Source organism: Gnatocerus cornutus, chromosome 4 (assembly GCF_029298725.1).
Source record: "Gnatocerus cornutus isolate USDA-ARS CGAHR chromosome 4, icGnaCorn1.1, whole genome shotgun sequence".
Lineage (NCBI taxonomy): Eukaryota > Metazoa > Arthropoda > Insecta > Coleoptera > Tenebrionidae > Gnatocerus > Gnatocerus cornutus.
Genome location: NC_142236.1, coordinates 5,898,310 through 5,913,182, shown reverse-complemented (window position 1 = coordinate 5,913,182; position 14,873 = coordinate 5,898,310). Strand labels below are relative to the sequence as shown.

The 14,873-nt window shown below is 33.8% G+C and overlaps 3 protein-coding genes across 3 annotated transcripts in view; 1 reads left to right on the top strand and 2 right to left on the bottom strand.

Annotated features, from left to right (window-relative positions):
- Positions 1-16: 16 nt before the first annotated feature.
- Positions 17-5,214, bottom strand: Nmd3 (60S ribosomal export protein NMD3). The gene is made up of 5 exons (XM_088033697.1): positions 5,124-5,214; positions 4,769-4,885; positions 3,900-4,723; positions 3,398-3,665; positions 17-437 (listed from the first exon to the last, which is right to left on the bottom strand). Exons 2-5 carry the CDS (start codon positions 4,816-4,818, stop codon positions 68-70), a joined length of 1,512 nt encoding a protein of 503 aa, XP_087889823.1. The 5' UTR covers positions 4,819-4,885; positions 5,124-5,214; the 3' UTR covers positions 17-67.
- A 22-nt stretch (positions 5,215-5,236) lies between these two features.
- Positions 5,237-14,873, top strand: part of Tsp66E (Tetraspanin 66E) — a 31,382-nt gene continuing 21,745 nt past the window's right edge. Inside the window, exon 1 of the mRNA XM_088033698.1 lies at positions 5,237-5,464. The gene's annotated coding sequence lies outside the window, so the exon portion shown is untranslated. The remainder of the gene's footprint in view (positions 5,465-14,873) is intronic.
- Positions 6,812-14,170, bottom strand: LOC148176242 (uncharacterized). Its single transcript, XM_088033694.1, has 2 exons — positions 13,686-14,170; positions 6,812-8,729 (listed from the first exon to the last, which is right to left on the bottom strand). The coding sequence occupies exon 2, from the start codon at positions 8,727-8,729 to the stop codon at positions 6,822-6,824; it is 1,908 nt and encodes a 635-aa protein (XP_087889820.1). The 5' UTR covers positions 13,686-14,170; the 3' UTR covers positions 6,812-6,821.

Here is a 14,873-nt window from a genome sequence, read left to right as displayed (position 1 = left end):
CAATGATAGCAACGCAGAAAATAAACTCATTTGTTTATTCAACAGCTTCAATATTTATTTACAACAGTTAAGCATCGGTCATTTCAACGTCCTCAATTACCAAATCATCCAACATTTCCGCCAACGTTATCCTCGGCACGGTTTCATCAGATTCATCCGTGGAGTCGACAGGAATCTGCTTGCTACTGTCTTTGAAAATGTTAACATGTTGTCTTAAATCAGGGTCTTCCTCAAGATCATCCAAAAACTCATTGTAGTCTCTGGTATCGGTGACAAACGCCGTTTCTTCTTCAGTGAGATGCTTTAACTTCCAGAACCTTCGTTTTTTGCTTTCGCTCCTATCGTAGAATTTCTTGACGAGGACGACGTCGGGTACGTTGTTCCGGTCGAGTTTGTCGAAGTTGGTGTCGTTGATGTTGCTGTCTTCCAGGTTGTAGCTGAAGAAAAAAAATAGCTTGGTGTAAATCAGTCTTCTTGAATTTTGAATATTTCCAAAAAAGTGAAGTTTTTTGTAGCAAAATTCATATAAAAATGAGCTTTTAACAAAAAATCACGGAAAATTGAACCCTGCAGTGCAAATTTGATTAAAACTACATAAAACAGTAGTTTTGTTGTAGTGTAATCCGGTGTTTTACCGACGCGAGTTTTGAAATGTGCCCGTCCGTGGCGCTAGTGTCGTTCCAAAATCGTTGACGTATTTCGTAAGTTTGAATTTAAAATGCGATAATTCAAGTTTAGTGGTGTTGTTAAACTTTCGGTTAACAGTTCTCGTGATTATTTATGCACAGATAAACCTGTGGAACTCACATTTCGTTTTCGTTGAGGTTATGTTTGGTGCAGCGACTGCGCGTCTTCTCTAGGTTGCAAGTAAGTTTAAAAAGGCTTTATTCTGTTTAAATTTATCATTTTTGGACCAAATCGGTCCTCTTTATTGTCATAATTGAACCAAAAGATTGAATTAAGATCGGTTGTCAGCAGTCTATGAAATTCAGACGTGTGTTGGTAGCTCTGTCTGTCAGAAACATCGCCGCCTTGATCGCCATTGGGAAGATCAAATGAGAATATCGAAAATCCAAAATAAAATGCAAAATCATTTTACAAGATTAAAAAAAAGACTATAGGGTTTGTGTAAAACTTGCTTTATGTGGTCTTCCAATAATCATAGAGAGAAAATGTGTGGGAATCATCTAAAGAAGATCTAGAAAATCTCAGAATTTGGAGAATCTAAAGAAAATAAAAAACTAGAGAAAAATGTTGGAAATTTTTAAAAAATCTAAAGAAAATCAACAGAATATAAGAATCTAAAGTCTATAGAAAATTTACAGACTATTAACAAACCGTAAACAAAAACGAGAAAAGTTTAAACAAAACCAAGAATAATATAAAAAAAATCTAAAGAATCGAAGAAGAATGAGAAAATTTAGATATTTATGTGATCTAAGGCAAAATTTTAATGGAATCAAAAAGGTCTGAGAAGAATTCAAAGAGAATTTATGTACTCTTTAGAGAAAATCAAGATAAAAAAATCCCACAGAAATCTACAAAATTTTAACAGGATCTGAGGAAAATCTCAAAAAATCCACAACATCACATCACCACAAATTAGAGGTTCTAACGTTAATCTAAAAAGAACTGATTGTTATTAGAGAATCAAAAGAAACTCTAAAGAGAAGCTATTAGGAAATCTAGGCTAAATCAAAATTACCCATCCAGATCTACAAAATCCTAAAAAAACATAAAAGCTAGGGAAACTTCTAGAGAATTTAAAAAAATCGAAAAAATCTAAAGAAACATCAGGAATCGGGAGAGAAAAATGCATAATCTAGAGCAAATTGATATAAAATCTAGAAAATTCAAGGGGAATGTAGAAATATTAATCAAAATCTCAAGAAAATAAAGAGCATTTAAGAAGAATTACAGCTAATTGAAAGAGAATTATTAAGAGGATACAAAAATTAGAGAATTTGACCTTTATGTAAAACAAATTATTTATGTACTTCAAAAATAAACTTTTTAAATAATCTTTTGAAAAAATTATTTAAATGCAAACAGAATTAAGAATTATAAGCAAAATTTAGATTTCTCAATATAGGTAGAAGATGGCATAAAAAATCCAAGAATTTAGAGATTCTAGTGAAAACAAAAAACTGTAGAAAATATCAAAACTATATGAAAAAATCCAAAGGGAATCAAGAGATCTAAGAAGAATTTCCATCCAATTCAATAAAAATGTAGACAGAAATCAGGAAATTTAAGAATCTAGAGAGAATTTAGAAAATCTGAAGAAAACCTTCAAAAATTCAAACTGTGAAGACAATTTAGACAAAAGCTACAGAGAGCCTTTAAGAATTAAAAGAGAATGTAGAAAACTTAAACTGAATCGAAACAGAATAATCTAGAGATTCTCTGCAGAATCCTAAGGAGGATCTAAAAGGAATTTTGAGAATTGCAGGAAAATCTGATGAAAATTTAGAAAATCTAAGAAGTCTTAAAAACATTATAGAATCGAAGAAGAATCTAAAGACAATGCAGACTAAACAGAACCTAGAGAAAATGAGAATATAATGTATTTGTACTTTTCCAATTGAGCTAATGCTATTTAGCTCTCATATAAAGATGCTATTTTAACCACTTCACAAAAGACGAAAATTTTGATTTGTAAATAACGGGACAGCTACCTGATACTTTTCTTCAAGGTCAAATCGGGCAAACATGAATTATTAGGAGGCACGTGTCGCTTAAAAACCCCCAAACTACTATAGCCTTAGGCAAGTTGAAAAAGTATACAATTTTGAAGAAATCTAGAAATTCCAGAGAGAATTTGAGTAAAACTAAAAATACGCTACAGGAAATTTAGAGAAGACCTAGAAAACCCAAGATTAGAGAGTCTAAACAACGACTCCGTAGAAGAATCTGAGGAGAATTTAGAGAATCTAAAGGAAAGAGTATTGAGAACTTACGAACAATCCAAAAAACCCGCAAAATCCAAAAAATGTATAGTAGTCCATCTCCAGAAAGTCAAAATTAAACGAAAAGCGACGGAGTAAAAATGCAATTAAACCTTTAATTGTAATAAAATAGAAAAGAGTATCAAGAGATTTTAAAGAATAAAATCGAAAGAATTTCCACAATATTGAAAAAAATTAAAGGTTCCTGAAGAATTAAAAAATTTATCTCTAAAAAATTAGAAAAATCAATTATGAGAACAACGGAACTGAAGAATCTGATAAAATTGAAAGAAAGATCTAGAGACCGCCGAAAGAGTTTAAAATTGGTACTTTCTGCAATTCTATTGGCGACTTTGCATATGGCAGTTGTTACAACTCAGAGCGACCAACATGAAAAAAGTTACGTAAAAACTTTCCAGTGAGAAAATGAACTAATATTTAATACTAACCCTAAAACGTAATCCCCTGGCTTGAGAATATGTCCCAGATGCGTCCTCGTATGTACAGTATTATCGTTGACTCCTAACTCTGAGGCCCTTACAACCCATATATCGGCCAAAACGTGCTTATTCGAAATCGCCCCCTGACCTGGAAAGGTCTTCCTGTCTTTATCCATGATGGGTTCAATGTCGATCACGGCATACTCCACCAATTGCTTGGGGTTGCAGATGGGGTTAAAAGGGTTCCTCCAGTAGACATTACTATTAACTTCAGCAACTAAAACATGAAAACATTGTACGTGTACAAATATCCATTAACACACTAGAGAAGTAATGAGTGTCGTCACTGCCACAGAGATAGTTTATGGCATGTAAGGCTGTTATGACATCATTATATCCAAGCTTTGCTCAAAATTATTCCGATTTCTGTCTTAATTTTTAGTTTTGGCAAGATTGGAAAAAGTCTTGTATTGCACTAGTGATATATTAATAACCGAGAAACACAACTTACTTTGCGCACGCGACGGGTCTATCAGATGCAAAGAGTTGGTTACCCTGTAAACCAAACAAATGGGGGAAATCCCTCCCAATTGCTGCGTTAGTTTCCTAGGAAGACAAATTAAGCTATCTTTCGAAACTGGGATAATCTCAACGGAATAAGTAAACTTGTAGTTGTACACATTGCTGTGGATATCATGAGAGATGAGTTTCTTGGAATGACTGAATTTGCACGGTAACATGGCCGATAGGAAGTCCACCATTTTCCTAGCATGCGCCTCAGTGGCGTAGAAGAAATCAAGACCATCATGTATTGGCTTGATCCCCAAAGTATCATTATGAGCTTTATGTTTCAAGATCATCTGCTCCAAGTAGAAGAAAGTCTTCTTATTCTCCGCCTTCTGCCTGACTTGCACCAACGCTCTCCAGAAATTCTGCGCTTCCGACCGGTGGCAATCATCACACATCTGGTGCCCCACTATATAATCCACTATGAAAACCTGCTCCAAGACAGCCCCTCCAACAACCTCCCCATGGACAGTCAACTTGACTTTAATTCGTTTAGAATGCGGCTCGGTCCAAATGAAGCCTGCATCAACAAGCTTCACTTTACTCAACCCCTTGAGCTTCTTCAAACACAACGAGAGGAGCTCCTTTGATTCTAATACACAGTGCACCCATTCTGAGGGTGGATTTAAGTAGCGCTCGCACCCTTTACAAAACTGGAGGGTGACTTGCTTGGGGATGCCCTCGGTGATGTCCACACGGGTGCGGAGGCACAAGACGCACATGTTCGAGGGGTTGGGGTCGATGGGGGTGCCACACTCGCAACAAAGACTGAAAGGAGAAAATGAAGTCGTGACGAGGGGGTGGGTGACTTACATTTTGTTTTTCGTTGCCTCCGGGGGCGGCAAGTTTTGGATGTACTCCATGATAACACGAGGGGAAGAAAGTTAACCTCACTTTTGAATTGACAGGTGACACTGACAGCTAAAACCACTAGAACTCAAAGTATTATTGGTTGCATAACCAACAGGCGCTTTTTTTATATTTTAAAATCTTAGATTTAGCACCAAAAACAGATTTCAAAAGTTAAAAGTCAAAGTGACGCTTCTATTTGAAGTTGTTTGACAATATCTTCCTAATTTTCCGGTAATATCAACCAAATACCGTTTTTTAATAGCCTCAGATGACCGGAAACTCTTTGAATTACAATGAAATCTGTTAACATTCTCACCTGAGACCGCTCTGTATGATTTCCTGGCACGTGTTTTCCCACACTCCCCCTTCCAAAGAATGCAACAAGTGTTGAATCCCCATCGGAAGACGCAATCGCATTGGTCTGCTACCTCTACATTCACAGTCTAATGTATTTATAACCCAGTCAGTTGTTCTCTTGTGTGGTGTTGGTAAAGTTCATTCATCGGCAGCCACGAACTTGGGGGACATTCTTCTTGTTTTTGTTTACGCTTTCGTCGGATGTTTGTTATTTTGGTTTTGTTGCGTCTTCGGTCCAGTGAAGACATGAGACTGTAACTGTGCCGGTAATTGAAAATAAGTGTGAGAAGATAATAAATGGTAAGACAATAATTAGAATTTCTTTGATTTTATAATGGAAATCTGTTGGTAATTACGGTTTTAATTGAAGGAAAACGAATTTTTGAAAGCAGTGGTGAAAATTTTTCCGCCCATGTTTTATTGCAACTTTTATCAACGAAGTTACCATTGTTTGGATTTATATCCATCGAGTTTCTAGAAGTATTTAAAGATTTAAGCACTTAATGAAGTTCGTTTAAGTGTTTAAAAAATAAATCAGTTTTTTTTGGTTCAAGGCAGGTGTTGCCAACACGTCTTCCCGATTTGTCGTACACACATATCGAATGAAATTTAGTTTGCACTTTTTTGAAGTATTTTTTGGGTCTAATTGTTTAATATTGTTCTTAACTAAAATTGTGAGTGAATAATTATTAAGTTGAAAAGATGTTAAAGTTACAATTTCTAAAAATCAAGAATAGAAGATGGAATCTAAAACGGATCTAAAGAATTCGATAAATGCAAGGATTCCAAAAAACACAAAGAAGAATTCGGGCGAGAATTCAAAGAACAATAAAATGTAAGCTGGGTCTAAGAAAATAGAGAAAATACGTTCAAAGAAAACCTAAAAGCTTCAAAGAAAATATAGTGATTCTAAGGAAAATCTAAATAAAATGTTCACAGAATCGAGAAATTCCAAAGAATGTCTAAAAGAATTTGGAGATTGAAAGAAAAAGCTCATGAAAATCTGGAAAATTTAACAAGACTCTACAACGTTATGAAAATATAAATAAGGAAAATTTAAAGAAAATAAAAAGGCTGTTATTATGAATTCGACAATAATTTGCAGGAAATTTAGACAAATTTAGAAAAGTGGGTCTAAAAAGAATTCAAGAAAATCAGACAATCCAAGGAGATCTGAAAATTTTAAACAGAACGAAGAGATTATCCAGAGGATCTGAGGAAATATGTAAATATGAAGAGAATCTAATGTGATGGTTCTTTTTATCTCCTTTTTGGGCCGGTCGAATTTTGAAGAGGATTGACACAAACTTTAGATGGTATATATATATATTCTTTAATTCTACAGACTAACTTCGTGATCGACTAACTACTAACTACTGATTACTGAATATGGAATATGGAATGCTGAATACTGAATGATTTTGAATACTGTTGGGGGTACAATTATATAGGTTCTGTTATCACTTAGACCCATGGACCTTCGTCATGCAAAGCATACATAATTAGCCATAATGATCAGTGATGGGTCCATGAATCATCGGTGGGATCATAACACTCCTCCCTCCTAAGTTTTTTGATATATGTGTGAATACAAATATATAAAAAGGTAAAAAAAACAATAAAGATAACATGGAGATATAAAAAAGGGGAGAACTACTTAATAAATGCTTCTGAAATTTACATTATGAGTTTCGTTACTAGTTTGTTGAGGTATTTCAATCAAAAATTCACTTTGTGGAACAGTCTGCTGCACAGTTTGGGTATTCTGCAAACTTGACACTTCACTTTTGCGTTTTGAACACTTCGGCACCAATTTGTTTCTGTAGATGAAAGTGATCATGGCACCAAAGATTACGAAAATGAGCGACGAAAATATTATCACGGAGTGGTCGACGTAAGTTCCTAGGATAGGTTTGTTGATTTGGTCCTGTAGTACATCTGAAAACATCTGGAGTTGATGTTTGGCATCATGGAGTTGGTCTAAATCGACGGTTCGGAACATCACGGGTTTGGTTTCCATCCTGCTTAACTCCTTGATTTTCCCTGGGTATTTGACATTTCTCGTTATGTCGAAATTAGGGATGTAGTGATGAACGATGACGGTTTGGTTATAACTTGGTTTAAGGGATGAAGACATAGTGCGACCCACACAACCTGTGCTTAATCGAATGATTCCGACGTTTTCTATGGTTTTGTCCGTAGAGTCCTGTTTATCGAATTTGCAATTGATGGTGAGGCTCGTTGGCTTCGAAACAATGTACAACCATTCGTTGGGTCCAATTTTGTGATAAACTTCGAACTGTGCTTTAATTACGTTGAGATGACAATTTGTTGGTACTTCATTCGAATGTTCTACTTTAGGTGTAACTTCACAACTTGGATTTGAGGTAGTGGCGTATGTCATAACATCAGAACATAGTGTTATCCTTTCTTCCAGTGGTTGGCAGTTGGAAAGATCTTTCAATCCAGCGAATTCGTCTTTATCTATGCTGATAGTCAAGTAAGGATAGGAAGGCGTTATAAAGGAATATATGTTACAGTTGTAATGTTGAATAGGTAGAGGGATGACTTTAAAAAGATTATAATTTTTATGATCAACTAATGGAATTTTGAGAGAAAAGATTAATAATTCGTTGTTATAAATTGCATTAAGTTTACACAGTGAATATAGTTTGTAGATATCACTATAGTCATTCAAAGTGACTGGAAAAATAAAATCTGTACTAATTTTTATAGTTGAAAGTTCTGACCATAGGTCTTGAGGATTGATTACCTTTGGGTATATGATGTTTAGTTTAGCAAACATTATTGACGTTATGAGGGAATCGTACTCATTACTAAGTTCTACTATGATTTCGTTTAAGAGATCGAAATGTTTTGTGATAGAGTCTAGTTGTTCTAACTGAGTAACTCGATCTAAGACATTATTTGAAAATTGTTGAAATTTTCTAAAATTATTATTAATGTTTTCTTCGTTTGCTTTGAGGGTAGTAACTGATTTATTATAATTGTCGATTGTGGAAGACATGATTCGAATTTGTTGTTGCATGAGAATCGCTGTTTGTTTTTCGTTGTTTGCTAGTGACTTTATAGCATTATCATATCTTTGAGCATCCGTTGCATCGGGGGTACCAAAAAGAAATTTTAAAACTGTTGATGCTCCGTTAATTAATCCACGGCGTTGTCTATTAAATTTATTCGTTAGAGTGTGTCCGACTAGATGTCTGATTGTATCTGATTTTTCTAGCAAATGTTTGATTTGATTTTTCATAATTCGAATTGAGTTAACACAGTAAGCTGAAGGGAATTTGATCGATGTGATTGTTTCGCATAGATTTTGAGAGTTGTTAAAAATTAAATGGATATAAGCGAGTTTGTTAGAGAGAAACGAAATGTTTTTGAAAGTGAGAAGAGTGAAATGGTCGTTGCTTATGCGAATTTGGCCTAAATCTTGATAAAAAAGTCCTGACTTTTGTTCTATCGGCGTTATTTCGAAGTTATTCGTCGGAAGAGACGGTGATGTCTTTGCGAGTGCAAGGAGTAGTATTATTTGGATTCGTATCATCTGAAACAATGGTTGGTTTTAATAAATTTTTGTGGTACGTTTGTTCTCTATTTTTGATTTTTAGGACTACGGTTTCGTTAGCGTTTACTCTGATTATTTTAAATGGTCCTTTATAATGTGGTGAGAGTTTTTGAGAAGTTCCTGGAGTTGTTGATTTGCTTTTTAAGTAAGCATAGTCACCGATTTTGAATTTATAGTCGTTTGTTCTTTTGTCATAACGGATTTTAGATGTTTCTTTAGAGTGATTTGCATTTAATTTAGCGGTCTCGAATGATTTGTTGAGTCTCAGTTGTAATTGTTTATGGTAGTCTTCATATGTGTAACGAAATTCTGGTGTACGGGTGATTGAATTTGGTAGTAGTGGTTTGTGTCCGAATAACAATTCGTAAGGAGAAAAATGTGTAGTTGAATGAATTTGACAATTGTATGAAAACATAGCTGTTTGTATGAATTGATCCCAGTTATTCTGTTCTTTGTTGACGAAATGTTTGAGGTAGTCTTTAAGAGTAGCGTGTGATCTTTCTAAGGCACCGTTACTTTGAGGATGGTAAGGACTTGTCGTAATATGTTTTATTTTGAAAAGTTTATTGATCTCTTTAATTAAATTTGATGTGAATTCGGTTCCATTGTCGGTTACTATACTCTCGGGTGTTCCAAATATTAGCATAAATTCACAAAATTTATCCGCGATTGTTTTAGATTCATGGTTCGGTAATGGGTATGCATAAGAAAATTTTGTTAAATCATCTTGTAAGGTGAGAATAAATTTATTTCCGTTTTCCGTTATTGGTAAAGGTCCTACTATATCCAGAAATAGCTTTTCGAATGGTCTGGATGAAGTCGTAGTAATTTGCATTGGGGCTTTAGTGGGATGTCTATTAATTTTGTTTATCTGGCAATTTCTGCAATTTTTTATGAATTTTTTGATGTCGTGTTTCATACCGTTCCACTTGTAGTGTTCTTTTATTCGTTTGTAAGTTTTGCTAAACCCGGTATGTCCTGAAATTGAAGTTGAGTGGTTTTCGGTTAAAATTTTGATTTTCTCGTTTTCAGATGTTGGCGTTAGTTTTTCGGATTGAATTATCGTAATTTTGACTACATCGCTAAAGATGAACGAGAGCATGCTGTTAAAGTTTGTCATTTTAATTTTTGTATTGTAGTAGGAAGGATCTTTGATGAAGAGTTGCCTTTCCTTTTCTAAATTAGCTTTATCGTAGAGGTTGATAAGAGAATAGTAAATGTCTTGGTAGGTGGGTTGATCAAAATGATTTAAATGTGTGATTAATATGTAAGTTTTAGAACTGTTGTTTTGTAAAACAATAACATCGTGAAGATTAATATTATCTGCATTCAATACATTTAGATCGTATTTTTCATTTAGAGTTTCGTAATTTTTGTTGTCTGGATGTAGATCTTTGGCTATAAATAAGACATTAGGACTTACGTTAAAGATATTTTCTTTTATTGAGGAAAATTCAATTGTTTTGTCGTTTTTGTAGTGATATTCGAGAAATTTCGAATACTGTCTGTCGTCAGTGGTTATGGGTAAAACTGGATTTCGTGACAGTGCGTCAGCATTTGCGTTTAGACGACCAGGCTTGTACACAATTTCATAATCAAATTCACTGAGTTTTAATTTCCATCTTAAAAGTCTAGATGATTGATCTGAACAATTGAATAACCATTGGAGAGGACGGTGGTCTGTGATTATTCTGAATTTTTGACCATATAAGTACGGACGATATCGCTTGACAGCAAATAAAATAGCGAGAAGTTCTTTTTCAGTTGTTGAATAGTTGATTTCTGATTGATTCAATGTGCGTGAAGCATAAGAGATAGCTAAGTCTTTGCCTATTTCGCCTTGAGATAAAATAGCACCAATTGCAAAATTTGAACTATCGGTTGTTACGATGAAAGTTTTCTCAAAGTCTGGATACTGAAGTATGGGTTCTGTTGTTAGTATTTGTTTCAATTGATCGAATGATTTTTGTTGTTCTTCTTTCCATTCAAATGGATGATTTTTCTTTAAAAGGTTTGTGAGTGGTTTAGCAATTTTTGCGAAATTTTTAATAAATTTCCGATAATAACCTGCTAGGCCCAGAAATTGTTTAACATTTTGAACTTTGGTCGGAATGGGAAATTTAGTAACAGCTTGAATTTTCATAGGGTCAGGTTTCACACCTTCTGCAGATATAATATGTCCTAGATATGTTATTTCTTTTTTCATGAACTCGCATTTGTCGGGTTGAAGCTTTAAATTATTTTCGCGAAGTCTCTTGAATATAGCCTTTAGTTTTTGTTCGTGCTGTTCAATTGATGAAGCATAAATGACAATATCATCAAGGTACACAAAACACTGTGAGCCTTGTAATCCGGTTAAAACTGTATTCATCATTCTTTGGAATGTTGATGGAGCATTTTTCAAACCGAATGGCATACGAGTGAATTGATAATGTCCAGTGTGTGTCGAGAATGCTGTCTTATAGGCATCGTTTTCATCCATTTTGATCTGATGAAACCCATTAGCTAAATCAAGAGTTGAAAAATAACATGAATGACCTAATTGATCCAAAATTTCTTCGATGTTAGGAATTGGAAATGAATCACCGACTGTAACTGAATTTAATTTGCGATAATCCACAACAATGCGCCACTTTGGTTTACCAGAGCTATCAACTTTTTTGGGGACGATCCATAGTGGTGCGTTGAATGGTGAAGTTGAGGGTTCTATAATCTTTTGATCGAGCATTTTATCAATTTGGTTAGATAATTCTACTTGATGTACTTTTGGAAAGCGATAGATTTTTGAACTGATTGGTTCTGAATTTGTTGTAATGATTTTATGACGAATTGCATCTGTGTGCGTTAAATGATCTCCTGGTAGTTGAAAAATATCGTTATAGTTGCGACAAATTCTAATTACAGATTGTTTTTCATCGCCGTTTAAGTGGTCAAGTCGAAGATTGGCATCAAGAGTTTCCAATCTTGTTTTAATGTATTGTTTTTGATTCGTGATATTTGACTCGGATGTGTTAAGAAAAATGTTACTGCGGTCCTCACTGAATTCTTCCAGAAGTAAATTTATATGATTTATTTTTACAAATTTGTCTGTAGTGTTAACTATTGTTGTTAAAGCTTTCTTGTCTTTGTTTACAAATAGGATAGCTTTTGCCAAAAAAACACCATCGTGAACTTTAATTTCCGGTGAGAGTCCAACATTTAAATTTCCTTCGTTAACTATATTGACTTCAATAACAGTTTCAGAACGCGGTTTTAAAATTGTTGGTACGGAAGAGTTGATCGAATAGGAACAATGCGGATACAGTTTTAGTGGGAATGGCAAAGATTTTAATTTTAATTCAGAATTACTCAAATCAATTACTGCTTCTTGTTCGGTTAGGAAATCGTTACCGATAATACCATCGTAAGGAATAGCGTTATCACCTTGGACAATTTGGAATTTGATCTTTAAATTGTGATTCTCGAAATGAGGTTCTAAGGAAACACTGCCTGCAGTTAAAATTGCATTATTAGAGTCAATACCAGTTATCATGGTGGTATCGTTAGGATTATAATTTAATGATGTTGTCTTCAACTTATCGGTTTTTATCAGAGAGACATTTGCACCAGTGTCAACAAGAAATTTGAAATTGATTATTTGTTTTTGATTGTTGAAATGAGGAAGATTTACAAATGTAAGATTTGACTTGGATAAATCAATATGATAAGAGGATTGTTTATTTAAAAATTCTTTGTCGATATTCTGCATATGAATTTGATTTGATTTTTTGAAATTATGATTTCTTGAATGCGTATCGCTTTTTAGTAATGTGGGATGTCCAACAACGCGACACTGATTGCGGACATTTTGGCGTTTAAATTTACCGAATTTGATGAGGATGATGTGGAAGGTAAATTGTGTGAACTTGATTGATTTTTGTTATTATTATATTGTCGTTTTCGACATTCTGAAATCATATGTCCTTTATGTTTGCAATAGTTGCAGAATTTTGAGTTTTGATTTGTATTTTGATTTTGGCGATTAGAGTTAGTCGTACTATGAGAATTAGAGTTAGAATTAGAGTTAGTTTGTCTTTGTGAGTTTGAATAATGGAACTTAGATTGATCACGAGAAGGGTTTCGACATTCTTGAGTTTTATGACCTTTTTTCTTACAGTAGGAACAAAATAATGTAGAAGTGTTACCGTTGCAATGTGGATTTCGGGCTAAGAGATATTTTTCTTCTGATAATGCTTCGCGTAACGCATCATTTAGTGTTTGCGGTTTTGATCTACGTAAACAATTCGAAATAGCATCATTTGAATGTAAAATAAATCGTTGAAGTGCAATTTCCATTATCATAGCTGTTCTACCTGGATTTTGGATTGCATCCTGTAAAGCTGATGTGTTTAGGGCGATAGTTTGTAGATTTTCAATACGATTAAAATAATTTTGAACTGACTCATTTTTATTTTGTTTAATTAAATTTAGTTCTTCTAAAATTTGTGATAAATCGCGACGATCACCGAATAATTGAAGTAAATAGAGATTTAATTCTTGCAAGTCTTTGAATCGTCTGTTTCTTGTTTGAGCACGAGCTGAACCTTTTAGTTTCGATTCAATGTAAGGAAGTAGTAATTGCTTCTGTTGATCATTGCATAATGACCAAGCTTGTGTACAATCTTGAACAAAATCATAGAGTTTTTCTCGATTTCCATCAAAGTCGTCAGAAATGATTGCTCTTATATCAGATAGATTGAAAGTTTGGACAGAACTTTCATTTGGATTTTGATTTTGATTTTGATTTTGATTTTGATTTTGATTTTGATTTTGATTTTGATTTTGGTTTTGATTTTGGTTTTGATTTTGGTTTTGGTTTTGGTTTTGGTTGGATCGTGTATCGACCATCGTATAGATAAGTTAGAAATTCGTGGTCAAAAGAATAATTCCACTTACCGTGAAGATGACTCGGATCTAGAAGTTTGTTTCTTCCTTTTCTTTTTCGACCAGTAGACTTGAAATCAGGTTGCGGATTTTCAACAAAGTTGACCGTATCTTCCCTTTTTCACAAGTTTTTCTGCTCCCGGTTGGAAATCCTTAACGACTGCGCCAGTTTGTGATGGTTCTTTTTATCTCCTTTTTGGGCCGGTCGAGTTTTGAAGAGGATTGACACAAACTTTAGATGGTATATATATATATTCTTTAATTCTACAGACTAACTTCGTGATCGACTAACTACTAACTACTGATTACTGAATATGGAATATGGAATGCTGAATACTGAATGATTTTGAATACTGTTGGGGGTACAATTATATAGGTTCTGTTATCACTTAGACCCATGGACCTTCGTCATGCAAAGCATACATAATTAGCCATAATGATCAGTGATGGGTCCATGAATCATCGGTGGGATCATAACACTAAGAAAAACTTGAAGGAAATTCAGGAACTAATTAAAAGAAAATAGCCCTAACACGAATTCATAGAGAAAACAGTGGAAATGAAATATAGACTATAAATAGAATCTAAGGAAAATTAAAAAAAAAAACAAAAAAGTTCAGGAAAAACTCTGGAAAAAGTTTAGAGACGAATCTATTTCTACGAAAATTTTAAAGAGAATATATCATTATCTACAGAAAAGTAATATAAATTCCAAGGAGAATGTAAAAGATTTAAACCGAATTTGAGGAAAATTTGAAGGAAATCTAATAAAAATTTAACCGAATCTAAATAGAATCAATCCAAAGGATCTGTAGCATTTGATCATCGACTTGAACTATACAAATTAGAGAGAATTTATAGTAAATTTTAAAAGAAATTATGTTTAGAGATTCCTGAAAATCCTATAAGAATCGCAATAAAATTTGAGGAAAATCCAAAGAAAATTTAAAGAAAATTTGGTGAATTCAAAATGTTTGGACAAATCTCGAAAACCCCGAACATCTACAAAATTTAAAAAGATTTAAAGGAACAGAAGAAAATAAAAAGAATGTATGGAGAATCATTCAGAAAGCCTAAGAAGAATGTTAAAATGAATTTAAAGAATTGAACGCCAATTTGGAGAACCTAAATTTCAAAAGGATTGAAGAATATACACATAAAATTAAAGAATCGGATAAAAATCATGAATACAAAATGTGA